The sequence below is a fragment of the Sinocyclocheilus anshuiensis genome, unplaced genomic scaffold (genome assembly GCF_001515605.1).
Source record: "Sinocyclocheilus anshuiensis isolate Anshui unplaced genomic scaffold, SAMN03320099.WGS_v1.1 scaffold2322, whole genome shotgun sequence".
Lineage (NCBI taxonomy): Eukaryota > Metazoa > Chordata > Actinopteri > Cypriniformes > Cyprinidae > Sinocyclocheilus > Sinocyclocheilus anshuiensis.
In genome coordinates, this window is record NW_015556110.1 from 732801 (window position 1) to 749053 (window position 16253).

At 36.1% G+C, this 16253-nt stretch overlaps 1 protein-coding gene and 2 long non-coding RNA genes across 3 annotated transcripts in view; 1 reads left to right on the forward strand and 2 right to left on the reverse strand.

Moving 5' to 3' along the window:
- Positions 1-9100, forward strand: part of LOC107676256 (inositol-trisphosphate 3-kinase B-like) — a 31658-nt gene extending 22558 nt beyond the window's left edge. The window contains exons 3-8 of the mRNA XM_016470780.1: positions 226-325; positions 505-718; positions 2171-2375; positions 4986-5087; positions 6862-6933; positions 7604-9100. Coding sequence (XP_016326266.1) covers positions 226-325; positions 505-718; positions 2171-2375; positions 4986-5087; positions 6862-6933; positions 7604-7822 — 912 coding nt within the window. The 3' untranslated portion in view covers positions 7823-9100. The remainder of the gene's footprint in view (positions 1-225; positions 326-504; positions 719-2170; positions 2376-4985; positions 5088-6861; positions 6934-7603) is intronic.
- Positions 1-13970, reverse strand: part of LOC107676257 (uncharacterized) — a 33055-nt gene extending 19085 nt beyond the window's left edge. The window contains exon 1 of the long non-coding RNA XR_001632714.1: positions 13871-13970. This is a non-coding gene — a long non-coding RNA (uncharacterized LOC107676257). The remainder of the gene's footprint in view (positions 1-13870) is intronic.
- On the reverse strand, positions 8426-11567 carry LOC107676258 (uncharacterized). Its single transcript, XR_001632715.1, has 3 exons — positions 11346-11567; positions 10836-10838; positions 8426-8438 (listed from the first exon to the last, which is right to left on the reverse strand). It is a non-coding gene; the product is annotated as an uncharacterized LOC107676258 (long non-coding RNA).
- Positions 13971-16253: the final 2283 nt, after the last annotated feature.

Sequence of the window (16253 nt, forward strand, 5' to 3'; positions counted from 1 at the left end):
GTAGCCTTGCATATATATATATATATATATATATATATATATATATATATATATAATTATTTTTGTCTTGTAATATGACAAATAAATTACATCTACACTCAAATATTACAAGGTCATAAAAACTGAAATGCTGTTTAAACTACACTGCTGTCACTGTTGTAGTTTTATAGCACTTACATTTAATTTAATTGGGGATTTATCTTGCTTACTTTTGTCATTGAACAGCATAAATCATGGAAGAAGATCAAGAACATGGTGCATTGGTCACCATTTGTGATGTCCTTCAAGAAGAAGTACCCTTGGATCCAGTTGGCTGGCCATGCAGGTAGGCCTCAAACGTTGCATAACTTTTCACGCAACTTTTCACACAGTTAATACACTCAAAAAGTATAATGTGAATTGCTTTAAATCTAGAAGGAAAAAAAACAATAGTAGAGAAAGTTAGTTTATGCTAATGCCCACATTTTAACACCCCAGTGCTATGCTATTTGTCTCTCTCTGCAGGCAATTTCAAGGCAGGGGCCAATGGTCGCATCCTAAAGAAACACTGTGAGTGTGAGCAGCAATGTCTTGATAGGCTGATGAGAGACGTGCTAAAGCCCTACGTTCCTGCTTACCACGGAGATGTAGAGAAGGATGGAGAGAGGTACAATCAGATGGAGGACTTGCTGGCAGACTTTGACCTACCCTGTGTCATGGACTGCAAGATGGGCGTCAGGTCAGTTGCTACACAGTCTCATCTGACCTTTTACTTTACAAACCTAGAAAAGACCCAAATCACCCTAGTTATGACCCAGAGCCCACCTAAAACACCCTAGAAATGACACAGAACATCCTAGAAACCATATAGCAATATTCTGCAAACTGAGAACACCACTGCAACGGTGTACGGTAAGACCCTAAAAAACCACTCATGATACCTCAGCAAATGCCTAGTAACAACCTAAAACAACTTAGCAACTGCCTGGCAACACATTAGTAACCACTTATTAATGCTCTCTATCCTTGTACTGTATATCCTTGTAACTTCAGTTTTAACTTCAACTTAACTTTTTCTAGCTTAGACACACTAGAAGAAAACTTATAATGATAAAAAATAAACCTAAACCTAGAAATGAAAATAAAATATGTTTAAGTACTAAAATTACTAAAATTAAAACGGGAAAAAAATAATTAAAGGTAAATAGAAATATTACCAAAAATAAAAACCTAAGAAAAAGTACAAAAGCATATACATTTTTTAAAACAAACTAAATGTAACGTGGAAACTGACAATATAAAAATAAAAAATAAAAAATAATTAATAAATGCAATAATTATATATATTATATATATAATTGTATATAAATAATACTACAATAAAACGGGTACTTAGAAGCCAATCTATAATGTTTTATAAATTCTTATAAGACTTCAAATTGAAAACAGTTTTTTGTCCCTTGTGTATAAGAAAAGAAACAGAAAGAAGAGAGAGATTCACCTATAAATCACTAATAAAAAAATAGAAGATAAAAGAACACCAGAAATCCCCCTCCCTGCTAAGACAGAATCTTCATCTTTTATTATCTTACACTTATGCAACAGCATGTCCACTGCTGAAAATCTAGTATGTTACTTTAAAATGAATAGTTCCATTGACCCATTATTTGTACAGATGTTATACATTCCAAGCATCACAGAACATGAAGCAGGACCTTCCTCCCCAGAGACTCAGCAGAGGAGCAGCTCTGTGTCCTCTAATCTGTTGAAAGATAGCTGTGCTTGTTTGCAACTGGTGCAGGGAGACCTTGATACACATCGCTCATCACTTTTTTCCACACTCTCACTCTCTGTTGTTTCTGAGACTGCTCTGTTTGCTGTTGCAAGCCTGACCGAATCACAGCCGCGGACATGGACAAATATAGTGAAAACCAGATGGTCAGGATATTAACAGAACCTCTGCTGGCCTGTCCAAACAAAACAATGCGATGCTTTCAGATTCACGCAAATTCAGCACGCTTTTCAGTGCTTTCCAAGACAAATCAAGCTGGAGAACAAAAGGAGAATAAATATTTAGTTTTCATGTCTTTAGCTAATAAGATCAACTGCATTTTATTGCGCACTACAAATTTCAACAGAATATGATTGATGATGCAACAAGTTAAGCCATTGGGTCGTTTTTCTCCTGCAGGACGTATCTGGAAGAGGAGCTGACGAAAGCCAGGAAGAAGCCTAGCTTGAGAGCCGACATGTACCAAAAGATGATCGAGGTGGACCCCGATGCACCCACGGCACAGGAGCACGAACAGAAAGCAGTCACTAAGCCGCGCTACATGCAGTGGAGGGAAACCATCAGCTCCACCGCCACGCTAGGCTTCCGGATCGAGGGAATCAAGGTGAGACATTCGTTCATGAAACCTTTAAGAAACTTTTCATAATCTCTCTTGAAATCTGTGGAGACAAATGAGGTGAAATTGCAAAAAAGAGAGAAAACTTTAACATCCTTATTTGAATGGCGTTATTTGAACTGGATTTCTCAACTATACACTATTTTCATTCAACTGAAAGTTTGAAATAAATCGTGCTTGAGATTTTACGTATTCCCTTATTTATTTTAAGTATTTGGTTTTTAAGGAATATTCCAAGTTTAAAGCAATTTTTGGAGTTAAAACAATAATATTGATAACCACAAAAATTACTTTTGACCTCAATTTCTTAAAAAATAAAAATCTGGGTTATAGTGCGGCAACTGCAATGGAAGTGAATAAGGACCATCTTTAAATGTTAAAATACCACTGTTTTAAAAGTATAGCCACGGGACATAAAAAGATGCATGTTAACATGATGTTGGTGATAAAAATGCATATTAAAGGGATAGTTCACCCAAAAATCTAAATTCTGTCATCATTTACTCACCCTCATGTCGTTCCAAACATATATGAGTTGCTTTCTTATGTTGGAACACAAAAGAAAATATTTTGAAGATTGAACAGTTGGTGGTTGCCTTTGACTTCCATAGTATTTTTTTTTCCTACTATGGAAGTCAATGGCAACCACCAACTGTTTGATTACCAGCAATCTTCAAAATATCTTCTTTTATGTTCAACATAAAAAGCAACTCATGCAGGTTTGGAACGACATGAGGGTGAGTAAATTACAGAATTTTCATCTTTGGGTGAACTATCCCTTTAACCTTTCTGTGTAATGTTATATTAAGTTTCACTTAATTGCCATCATAATGAAATACCATAAACCCTAGAATGACTGAAAAATGATGATTTGAAAAACTATACAGCTCAAATAATAAAAACTTTACACAAGAATGAATATTGTTTACTAACCTTTTCGATGTAGCATTATATTCGCAGGACAATAAAACACCATAAAACAACTGTAAAAATTATGATGTAAAAAAATGTACAGCTCAAATAATAGCCAAGCTTTCACAAATGTGACCCTGGACAACAAAAACAGTCATAAGTTGCACAGGTATATTTGTAGCAATAGCCAAAAATATATTGTACGGGTCAAAATGATCGATTTTTCGATTTTTTATGCCAAAAATCATTAAGATATTAAGTAAAGATCATGTTCCATGAAGATAGTTTGTAAATTTCCTATCGTAAATATATCAAAACTTAATTTTTGATTAGAAATATGCATTGCTAAGAACTTAATTTGGACAACTTTAAAGGTGATTTTCTCAATATTTTTTTTTTTTCAATATTTTTTGCACCCTCGGATTCCAGATTTTCAAATAGTTGCATCTCGGCCAAATATCGTCCTATCCTAACAAACCGTACATCAATGGAAAGCTTATTTATTCAGCTTTCAGATGACGTATACATCTCAATTTCAAAAAATTGACCCTTATGACTGATTTTGTGGTCCTTGGTCACAAATAAGACAAATAACAGACAAGCTTTCACACAACAATTAATATAAGAAAATTAAAATGAGTCCTTCTTTATAAAATTGCAAGCTTCTGCTTTTAAATCTTTAAAAAATTGTCCCCATTCATCTGCATTACAAGTGCCTCACTGTACCTTGATTTTTACCTTTTTTTTTAAAGGCGAGCTGAAATTGTATTTTGTGAGAGTGAACATTATGCCACAACAAATGCTGTTGATTGAGCTTAACTTGAACCATGAGTTGATGAAAGGGATCTTGGAAGTGCAGTGCTGTTTTTATCTGGGGAATCACGGCAGCCTTCAACCTACACGTCTTTTAATTAGATCCCGGAATTCAGACTGAGGTGAAGGGGCAGGATTGGCCTTTTTCAAGAGGTCGATTGTGTCTGAATGTTCCTGTCATACACACAGCCTGTTTGTGGCACGTCCTTTGAGCTCAACATCAGTCAGTGACAGGCCACGGCTCTCGCAACATGATTTCAATTCTGTAATTCCGGCCTACCGCACGCAGCCCTAAATACACCCTCATGGAAAATGTCAAAAAGACTTAAGAGAAGCTTGAAAACCTTCAGCTAATTAAGCCAAACCAGGCAGCCACGATTCCATTAGAGGAGATTAGAAAGCTTATGTTTGGTCTCTGTCATGATTTTCCAAAATAAATCTTTGTTAACAAGCGCTCTGCAGATGTCCTGCATGAATAGGGAAAGATTGCTTCTTCTTTTGCGCTTTCCATTAGCACAAAGGCCAGGCTCCCCCGTCTTCCTCTTTTGTCGCAGATGGGGGATGCCCTGGGCGGCTCTAAATAAAGTATTTTCTGAATAATAGTAGACTTCTGTTATGTCTGTGGCTGAGCTGCCTGTTGTTTGTTTTATTAGGTCTATGCCTGTTGTGACTATTGTCTTAACTTAGAAGCGCATTAATTCGCCCACAGTCCATCAATATCACGTTGCCTCTGAGATGTTTACTAAAGCACACATCACTGTTACTATTGCTTGTACTTTGAACAAATATTAAAATAGTATCATTATATTAATATAAAAGAAAGGGCTTCCATAATCACAATCGATCAATCCTTCTTCTCTTTCCCTTCTACAGAAAGAGGACGGAACAGTAAACAGGGATTTTAAAAAGACCAAGACCCGAGAACAAGTGACCGAGGCCTTCCAAGACTTTGTCAAAGGAAACCAAAACATCCTGGTAAGCCTGTGCTCGTGTTTGTGCTTTAGGGCCTTGTGTCGATTATAAAGTCTCCTGTGGCACACGGAGGGGAAGCAAGTGACAGGTGGAGCTACACTCTCTCATTAACCCCCCAGGGCGGTTTGTGAAACTAAGGGTTTCCTTTGTGTGGTGTAGCCCCTTCAGGGTTTTATTGTTTGAAACCAGCTGCTGGCAGGGAAAATCACTCTTCCAGTTGCACACAAACTTGATTATATTACAGAGAAATACACACATGCAAATACAAAGCGCTTTGCATAATGCTGTGGTTGACACATGACTGTCATGTGTATTCTTGAGACATTAAAGTACTGTAAATGTAATCTTAACAGGTTTAAATATTAATAAGATGTTTGCACCTAGCACAAAGCAATGATATTCATGGCAGGATTCCCATGTTGTAACAGGGGTGTTTCCTTTAAAGTTCAGCCTTATAGACAAACAGTTCCATAGAACCTGTCCTTGGCTTCTCGTGGAGCATTTATTTAACCCCATGTTTGTCCACAGTGTGTCCTGGAACTTGATGTGCATCCTGATCCTCTGTGATTAGTTTGACAAATGTGCTGTAGATTTTACAGAGGAACCTGCTTTTATTTTCACACTAAATGTATAATCAACAACCGACGATTTAAATGCTGACAATGTAATTATTGTGGCGTAAATTAGAACAGAGCATGTTACTGTATGATCTGATAGGACACTAATAATTGCAAGTGATTACTCATGTAGAGATGACACTGAAATGTTGTTTTAAATCTCTGTTTAGTACCTAATATACACTCGGGGAAATCAGTGATTCAGCCTTTAAAATTATTTTTTTCCCCCCCATTTATTGCATGTATATGAACATATTTTTTGAGCTTTTTAGAATTTATTTATCTATGTTAATTTTAATTAATAAATATTGCTCATATGTTACATACATTAAATAGTGTAAAAAAATGTATTACAACATATTGAAATTAATATCGAGATTAATAAATGCTGGGAAAGTAGCCTATTCTTAATATTTCATTTTAGCAATTAACTAATGTTAACATATAGAACATTATTGTAAAATGTTACTGCATATTTAAATAACTTTCTATAAGGTGAACTCTTCAAAAAAAAAAAAAAAAAAGGGATAAAACATTTTGATATCTGCTATACATGTTATTTTATCATAAAAATATATTTAATAAAATCAAATTTCAAGCATCAAAACAATAAAAGTTTAATAGAGAATTAAAAAAAATAATGACTATCTATCATACATTTTTACCATGATTTACAAAAGACGCTCACTAAAATGTAATTCTTGTAACAGTAGTTTTAATCATTTAAAATATAACAAAATTTAGTATGATCACTCTTTCATTATATAGCCTATTTTAATAAGTACAAGTTAGAATAAGTATGTTTCATTTTTACATAAATATATATGTTACACTAAATGACAGTAGAACATTATTTCACCCATATTTTGACATTTTGTTTTCACAAACGCTATTTGAAATATTAAAGTAGACACTTGCATTTAATATGCATTCTATGTATATAAAATAACTTTAGTAAATTTAATTTGATGCAGACACCAAAATGGGACATATACATGTATATTTACTGTAATGAAAAAAAGCCTTATTTCCTCATTACATTATATCTTTCTATTACATGCAGCCAATATTATTCTACATAAATACAGTACTTGTGACACTACAATTGTGGGGATTTTTATAGTTTTATAGTTACTTACACTTTGTCTCTTTTCCCTCAGCATTCCTATCTGAACCGACTACGAGAGATCAAGGACACTTTGGAAATTTCACCGTTTTTCAAAACGCACGAGGTAAACAGTCACACTTTTATCATCTTAAAACACATTAGCTGCACTTAAGACCATGGAGGAATTAGTAAGTGTAACCTTTTACTAGGGCTGGACGATATGGCCAAAATTTATATCACGATATATTTCTTAATTTCGGTCGATACCCACCCATGTGATGATAGCATGTGAAAATGTGGAAAAATAATACACAATAGCATCCATGCAAAGACCGGCGCTGAAGTAATTATCTGATTACACTGGATGGTCAAAGCCAGAATAGCAACTGGGTTGTATTAAAACAAAGAGTTACACAACCTCTTTTAATGGACTTTAAAGACAAATATTCTAGATACACTTCATGCGTCGTCAGTGTCAGAGCTTTGTTTTAATACAAGGAGGTAGAACAGGCTATGCAAACACAGAGCCTTGTTTATTCACATTAATAGATAAAAACAAACTGTATGCTGGAAAAACAGGGCACAGTTATATCTGTTTAATAAGTGAGCGTGTGTTTGCTGCACAAACATAATGGAAACAGGATCTTTGTGTCTATTGTGTCATGTTTACACATGTATTTGTGATGAACCATTTAAAGTCTTGTAAAGATGCGACACGCTGGGAACAGATTTTGACATTTAACGCATTTCCGTGTTGTGCGTGTGTCCCAACTCTTCCCATCTCTCGTGTTCAGGTGATTGGCAGTTCTCTACTCTTCGTCCATGACAAACGTGAGCAGGCAAAAGTGTGGATGATAGACTTTGGGAAGACTACTCCATTGCCGGAGGGGCAGGAGCTGAGCCACAGGGCCACCTGGGTGGAGGGTAACAGAGAAGACAGCTACCTCTACGGCCTAGACCACCTCATAGACATTATTTCCAGTGTGCTAACTCCTAAACCTCCACTAGAGTAAGAGGATTCCATCTCCTCTCCCTCCTGCACTACAGTTCAAGACCTCCCTGGGTTCCCCTAAAGTTATCCTAACCGATCGCCCCGTCTCACCAAAACAGAAAACTATAAAACTTAAAACAAAAATGCCAGCCGCAATGGCCTTTAAAAAAAAAGAGAGTGTGTATGTTTGTAAACTTGTAGATGCTGTACATATAGTGTAAATGCCAGTGTTTTAGTTCAGAACATGTGTGAATAGGATTTTTGCAGCTAGCGCTTTAACAGGCAGGTGAATCTTAAAGCCACACTCCCTTAATGTGCGTTCTTTTCAACATGCTAGTGTTACGGAAAAGTGTAAAGCACTTACACAGCTATGTTTTACTCTGCGATTGTTTTAATGTTTTGTTTTTAGATGCTGCAGAAAAATCTAAATTTTAAAACCTTTAACAATCAGATCGACCACTAGACGTTTGAGATATTTATATTTGCAGGATTCTAACAATATTGGTGGTTTTATATTTTTTTTTTACCCTGTTAACAATGTAAGTAGTGTTAAAATACATCATTTTTACTGAGTGCCTTTTGTAGAACAAATTCTCCCATTTGGTGGATGGTCTTATGTTGTGCTTTATATTTAAATTCTTCATATTGACATTCCTTAAATTCAATCGCCATTTTTGTGCCTAAGTAGGGCTGGGTATCAACACAGATTCTCCAATTGATTATAACTCACAAATTCTCGATTCAATTCGGACTTTAATTTTATGTAATACGATTCCGATTCATTTGAGTATACAGCATTTTGGTTATACTGTCTATTTTCTCTCTGCTAATGCTGTAAAATATTCAGGGGAGTGTTTTTGACTAATTTAAACTTGTAATTCATCTTTTGATCTATTCTACACTAGGCGTGCCACGTGTTTTTGATTTACTAGAAAGAAACGACTCATTTTGGGAATCAAGCTAGAAGTTTGCGCTTGGTTTTTGAGTTCTACTCAAACAAGATTCTGTTTCGCTCCTGCTAAAAATATGATCTGGCTCTACCACTCACGCTATGTGTTTTTGCTAAGTCACTAAGATTCACTAATAAGATTAAGATTCATGAATAAGAAAGATGTTTCCTGCCATCATTTCGTAGGACATGGCCATTTTTTATTGCATCATATTAAAAACAGACTGCAAATTCACTTTCTGAACTGACATATTGACAACTATGATATTAAAAATACGATTACTTTTTCCCGTGACACTAAAGATTCAGCAGCAGGGTGTAAAATCGAAGTAAAGGCCCGTTCACACCAAGAATTATAACTATAAAATTCAGTTTATCGTAAGTATGCACTGCAGTTTTGTTGTCTGCTGCTTTAAATGCTCAAGGATGGATTCTGATTGGCCCTCAAATGTTTTTATCATTTATCAGCTGGAAAAAGTAGTTTTGAATGTTATTCAAAGGACATTGTTCCTGTATCATTAAAATTTTGCAGTGGACTCTGCTATTTTTATACATTTATAATGATTTTAAAACTATTTTATCCTTGATGTGACTTTAGTCATTTCAGCAGGACACAGTGCCATCTGTAGGACGGGAAGTGCGGTGCAATATTAAGAAATTAAATTGGAATAATTCAAATGAAGATCATGATTAATTGGAAAATCTATATTTTTACTCAAGCCTATGCCCAACCAGCTTAAAATAATAACTGAGTGCCAAGGTTTTTCTCAGGAAGTGGCTCCCATTCAAGAAGACTTTAAAGGGTTAGTTCACCCAAAAATGAAAATTCTGTCATTAATTACTCACCCTTGTGTTGTTCGGACCCCGTAAGACCTTCGTTCATCTTCGGAACACAATTTAAGATATTTTTGATGAAATATGAGGGCTTTCTGACCCTCCCATAGACAGCAAGGTAACTACCACGTTCAAGGTCCAGAAAAGTACCAAGATGATCGACAAAGTAGTACCCTTTAAAGCTGTCATTACCGGCTTGTGGTATGTTTTCAAGTTCCCTGTAAACACACAGTCTCAACTAATTTTTGTCTTTGAAAAATCCGTAAGAGCTGCAAACACCAACCTTGGAATCGCTATAGTGACTGTCTATTCGGTTAATACAAGAACTTTTCTACAAGGTAAAATAACATTTTTTTAAAAACACACTGTCACCTTAACTCGCATCTGTTGACCAAAAATTTCAATCATTCCACGCAAGTTCAAACAATGTGAATAGTCACAAGAGCCTTAAGTAATGTTGTTCTTCCTTTGTAAAGTGCCTGAAGGCACCGCTCGATGCAGTGCCTCCGAATGCTGACTCGCCACTCTTCAGAGCGCATCAAGTTTGAGAGAGGTGATTGTTGTTTGCATGACTATTTGCCATGCAAATGAACCATCCCTGCATACCCCCAAACAATGAGATAATGCTCCAAGCAAATATCGCTGGAGATAAAAACTAATTTGTTGGTCAGTATGGAAACCATGTGCTGACACCAGCATAAACGCAATCAGTGATTAGTGGTTGTTGATTTAGCCCGGGGCGAGGAACACCTAGGGCAGACCTACACGTCGGGACGTCAACACTACGCACTCCAGTCACACAGTAAAGGCAGAGGGGTTATCGAGAGGCCTCCAACCAAATGTCACCACGTGCTTTTACCCATCATTTATTTATGATGAGATTTTGCTGTCGTTAAATTACCTTTTATGAATGCAAAAGGAACAGAGAGGACAAAAGGTTAACGGGTGGTGTGGAAACATTTCTCAAATCCCTGTCCCACAGCCACAGTTCCCTAAACATGCTTAAAATGGGTAGGAAAAATGGAATAGGTCAAATCATAGCTGCTGTAAGTGATTTTTAATAGGCCTAACACACACAAACTGTCCTCGCTATTTGACTACGGGAGAAATAATACTTCTCTTCTGGTTCTGTAATTAGCCACAAAATTGCTGCTGGTTAGCCAAGAGAGAGAAAAATATCTAATTATATGAAAAAATTACAGCCCTAAAAATGTGACACATATAAATCATACATAATAATACAATGAAACACTTGCTAGGAAAAATAACACTTCTCTCTTCTGGCAGTGTAAACAGCCAAAAAACTGCAGTTTGTTAGTCAAGAGAGAGGAAAATATATCTAATATTTTTAACACATGGCTACTTTCCAGAAACATACTTCTTGCCATAATAATGGTTTAGTAACGACATCTACCACAAGATGTGTCACTAGCCCGATAATGAAAGAAAAAGGAGACTTGTTTGGAAACCAAAAATATTTTTGCTTTTAGAGGCGTAAATACAATTGCTTACAGCAGCTTTAATCCGGTCTAAGAGGTTTCGGGTTTATTTATTCTCCCAAAATTACACTTAAAGCCAGATGTACTTTCTCCCTACACACGCTTAAAAATTGAAGTACTCCCCCTGCTGTTTATGATGCTGTATTACAGAGAACAAACAAAACTGACAAAGTCCTTCTTCTTGCCCTCGATGTTTTACATTTCATGCCATATTTGTGAGAGGTCAGAAACTGGGGGAATTTCTAGTGGTGTCATACGCATACTTATATTTTGCTCAAGAACACTAAATGTAGCTGCATTGTTTTTTCTTCTCGTTTTGTTTGGCTTTACCTCCCATATCTTGGTGATATAGCGGTTCACTGTAATGTAAGCTAAGCTCATTGCTGTGTAAAAAAATGTGCAAATGTCTTCAGAGAGTGCTCTGTCTCTTTAAGAAAATAAATCTCTGAAACCAGTGACATTTGACCCTGTTGCATTATGTTATGTCAAGGCCTTGCTGCACAAGGAACATTTACACAGCTCAACCCTGCTGTATGTTTGCCATCTTAATGCAGCAATGAATTATTATGCTTGGTTGTACAATTTTACCAGATCAATTTGTCAAAAATACACATGGTTTGGCTTTTACTTATGGATGTTTGTATATCTGGTGATTTTACAGATTAATTAATTACAGATTAAAATAATAATTAATTAATGTAGCCTTTCACAAATTTTAAAGTTAATACTATTTTTTCATATTGTACATTGTAACATTGTGTTTCCAAAATGTTAGTTTTTAATTTATTATTATGTATTTTTAGACAAATTAGTATGGAACTACAATATTGACTATTTATTGGTTGTCAGCCATAACATAAATAGGAATTATTAACTTATTGTCAGGATTTTAATATCACTGCATCCCTATTTTTTTTTTTTAAGTTCAACAGGCTGCCATTGGGACATAGATGTCAGCGCTTCTATTTTGTAATAAAAGTAATGAGTTATGTAGAGCCATATAGTTTATGCCATCTCCTTCCACTTTATTTTACTTAACACTACATACATACACAGCCAAAAGTATCTGGAGACCTGAACAATGTACCCAATTTGTGCTAGTTAAACATTTAATTTGAAAACCAAGAGAATTAAAGGAATAGTTCAAGAGGACTTGTATATTAGCCAGAGGCAATATTTTGATGACTCAGCTTTCCACTTCCCAAGATGTTAACTAATGGACTGGAGTCATGCAAATTACTTGTGGATTATAGTGATGTTTTTATCAGCTGTTTGGACTCTGGCGGCACCCATTCACTGCAGAGGATCCATTGGTGAGCAAGTGATTTAATGCTAAATTTCTCCAAATCTGTTCTGATGAAGAAACAAACCCAACTACATCTTGGATGGCCCGAGGGCGAGTAAAATTTGGGTCAACAATTCCATTAATAACAACTATTCTTCTGGGAAGAACATACTTTTGGCCATAGTGTATTTATATTTTACAAGTAAGATATATTTTGGGAAAGAAATGCTTTCTATACCTTGCAGGAGATAAATAAATGGTCACTAGATGGAAGGTCAAACAGACATCTGAACACCAGCACTGACGTAAATACCAAAAAGCAAGGTACATGATATACCTTAAAAAGTCTTATACTGGTATGCTGGAAATAACACCCTATGATTAAAGCAAGTTCTGTTCTTTGTTCTTTCAAAGTGAACAGTTGCCACCTAGTGTCTCTCTTGTTTATTGCACTGACATAGTCTAAACCTTATCCCCCCCACAGATAAAGGTTCAGTCAGTAATACAGACCAGCAGTCTGTACAGTGGTTACATATTTTTGGCATCCATCTATCCTGACCTGATCAGATGTAGGCTATTAGCATATGGTGCAGCAGAGTGTGAACAAATAAAACTATTTTTATCTGATGGCAAAAATAGTGGAGGTTAAGCAGCTTATTTTTTATTTTCTGCTGTCGAATAAACTGGACTTCCTTATTTAGTCATACTTGGACTGAGTCACAGCGCTGGCAATGAGCCTCAGAAATATTAGCCTGGGGAGCAGGGAGCTTGGAGTGAGGCCATGTTCAAGAGTGAGGAAGCCAACCGCCCACCAGCCTCACACACACAACTATACTAATAAAAAGGACCATACAGCAAAAACATTCAAAAATGTATGAAGCCCTTGACCCAGAGAGATACTCTACCCACAAAGCACTGTCTGGCATCAGAAAGCACAGTGCTAAAAAATATATTCAGTCATACAAGTCAAACTTCAGAGCAGCTGCTCTGAGAGACACCAGAATTTTGACAAATCTTTAGTCCTAATTCAGAAAGAGTATCGATTCTCTGTATGGAAGAAGTGAATACTGATAAGGTTTAACTTGCATTAACTAGCATTTAATCTATAGATCAAATTTGCATTCATCTTGCATTTAATCATGATGACTGATACACAGAAAATGAGGCAAATCAATAAAGAGCTTTCATTAATTCTACACCTTGGACTAATCAATAGAATGACACACACACACACACACACACACACACACACACACACAGGCCTTACAATTAATATTCAAATTAATTTAAAATAAAAAATAAAATATTTATCTACATCTGACAAATTATTATACAGATGAATTATAATAGGCTATAAATGAAAATAGCCCAATACTAATTAGATAACAATCGGTTTGGGCCACAGACGAATGCTGAATCAATTCATATAGTAATGATAAGCAATCCAAGTTACATGTCATCCACTGCTAACTTCTCTCTCATCTAGCTATTTGTTTGTCTTACCTGTACCTTGTTTATTCGATGTTGTCGTTGTCTTGAGACTGAGTTTAGCAATCAATCAAAGTGATCACGTTTTCCACAACAATCCGAGGCCATGTTTAATCTAGGCAGCTACGTTTGAGCCGATAGATGGCGCCATACAGTTATTTGAATTTTCGTTGATACGAAAAGACAGCGCAGGATCGCGAAGGACGAAAAAACTGCGATTGACCAATCAGAAGCAAGTATTCCAGGGGGGCTTAAAGGGATAATCCACCCCAAAATGAAAATGTTGTCATTAATCACTTACCCCCATGTTGTTCCAAACCCGTAAAAGCTTCGTTCGTATTCGGAACACAATTTAAGATATTTTGGATGAAAACCGGGATGCTTGTGACCATTGACTGCCAAGTAAATTACACTGTCAAGGTCCATAAAAGTATGAAAGACATCTTCAGAATACTCCATCTGCCATCAGTGGTTCAACCGTAACATTATGAAGCGTACGCTGCTTGCGTTCAGCAGATATTCTCCAAAATGGCGCTACGGTGATGCGGAGAGACACAGAGGAGACGAATTGTTGAATAAAGTCGTTATTTTTGTTTTCTTCGCGTACAAAAAGTATTTTCGTCGCTTCATAACGTTAAGGTTGAACCACTGATGGCAGATGGACTATTCTGACAATGTCTTTCATACTTTCATGGACCTTGACAGTATAATTTGCTTGGCAGTCAATCGGACAGTCACATCATCCAAAATATCTTAAATTGTGTTCCGAAGACGAACGAAGCTTTTACAGGTTTGGAACGACATGGGGGTAAGTGATTAATGACAAAATTTTCATTTTGGGGTGAAGTATCCCTTTAAGTAGCCTAAGTATGATTATTCTAATTTATTATATACTGTGATATCTTAAATCAAAAGCATATTTGTGTCACAAAAATGGGTTACATTTGGATGTTTTATTTAACCAACAGTGTATATTTCTATTTTAAGTAGGCCTATATTTAAGTGTAGTCGTGTTCTTAGTGTGTAAAAAGGCTATATATAATGTATATTTATTTTAGTTTAGTTCCTTATATGGACCTGTGGAATGTTTGCTTACATTTGTGATCTCATTGTAGATACAGACATCAGTGGGAATTGCATCTGCTGCATACCTCTGCAGCCAAGACAGTCTGGTGGGAATGGAAGAGAAATTCCAGTAGTTTCTGCAAACATACATCCAGACCATGACGTCCCGCATGATGTCATCTGTTTTGATTTCAGAAGCCTAACATCATGAGCAAATATCGAACAAGATGCAAAAATAGTAAATACATAAACAACCATTTCTAAATGTTGGCATTCAAATTTTTGTTTGGCTGACTTGTGTGGTAGCCTACTTAGAGAATGATCAAAATTAGGCCTATTATTAGCATATGTGTGTGGATAGGAAGAAACTGGATGGAAAGATCACTATTATTTTGTATTATATAAAATAATATTAATTGTTATACATATTATTACAGCTGTTTTGAGTTTTTCCCTTTTATTTTTGTTCCTATTTAGTGAGCAACTGCAGAATGATTTAACCTAAGTGCACCATCTGCTGGCTCTTCAAGGAATAACAAAAAACAAAAAAAATTTCAACAATACTAGGAAGATGTACAGCAATATAACACAACAGGTTAATTAAACGTGCAAAATTGTTTATAATTGTGTGCAACTATGAATGCAATTAACAGGCTTTCAGACTAGTGGCAACAATGGCACAAAAAATGCTCTCTTTAGCTTATGTTGCACCGTAATGTTGAATTTCTTCTGACAGTCCAATAGGAGCAAAGAGTAGTGTATTCTATTGTCGTGACATTTTCTGGCAATGAGAAATGTTAAAATGTTCAAACTTTTTTTCTAGCAATGAAATATGTTGAGAAGGGTAACATATTCAGCCCAATTTGTTTGGGTGATGCAGGAAGTATTTCTCCCCGGACTGCAACCACCCACTGTTGTCTACTACATGAGGAGCTTGACATCTAAAATGAGCCTAGTCTTAGTGCAGCTGATTGCTCCTTCAGGCTTGACACCTTTTTTGGGGGGCACAGTGGCACCATAGTGGTTTTCTCGGAACGGTGGATGTGGACAGGGAGTGATTAAAGATGTTCATATAGATAGGGGCCAGTCGTGCAGCATGTGTTCTTGGTATACATTAGCTTAAACCTCAGAATCTCTCTATTTACCCATCTCTCCTCAGCTATAAACCAACTCAGTATGGTTCACAAGAGTCTTCGTGGTACAGAGAACAGTTTGTTTGGCATGTAGATCATGAGAGTGTTTGGTTTTACAAGCGCGGCTGTACACATGACATTAAATTGTTTACTGAAACTATTCACGGTGCCTTTGGTTGGTTTTATCACGAGAGACGAGA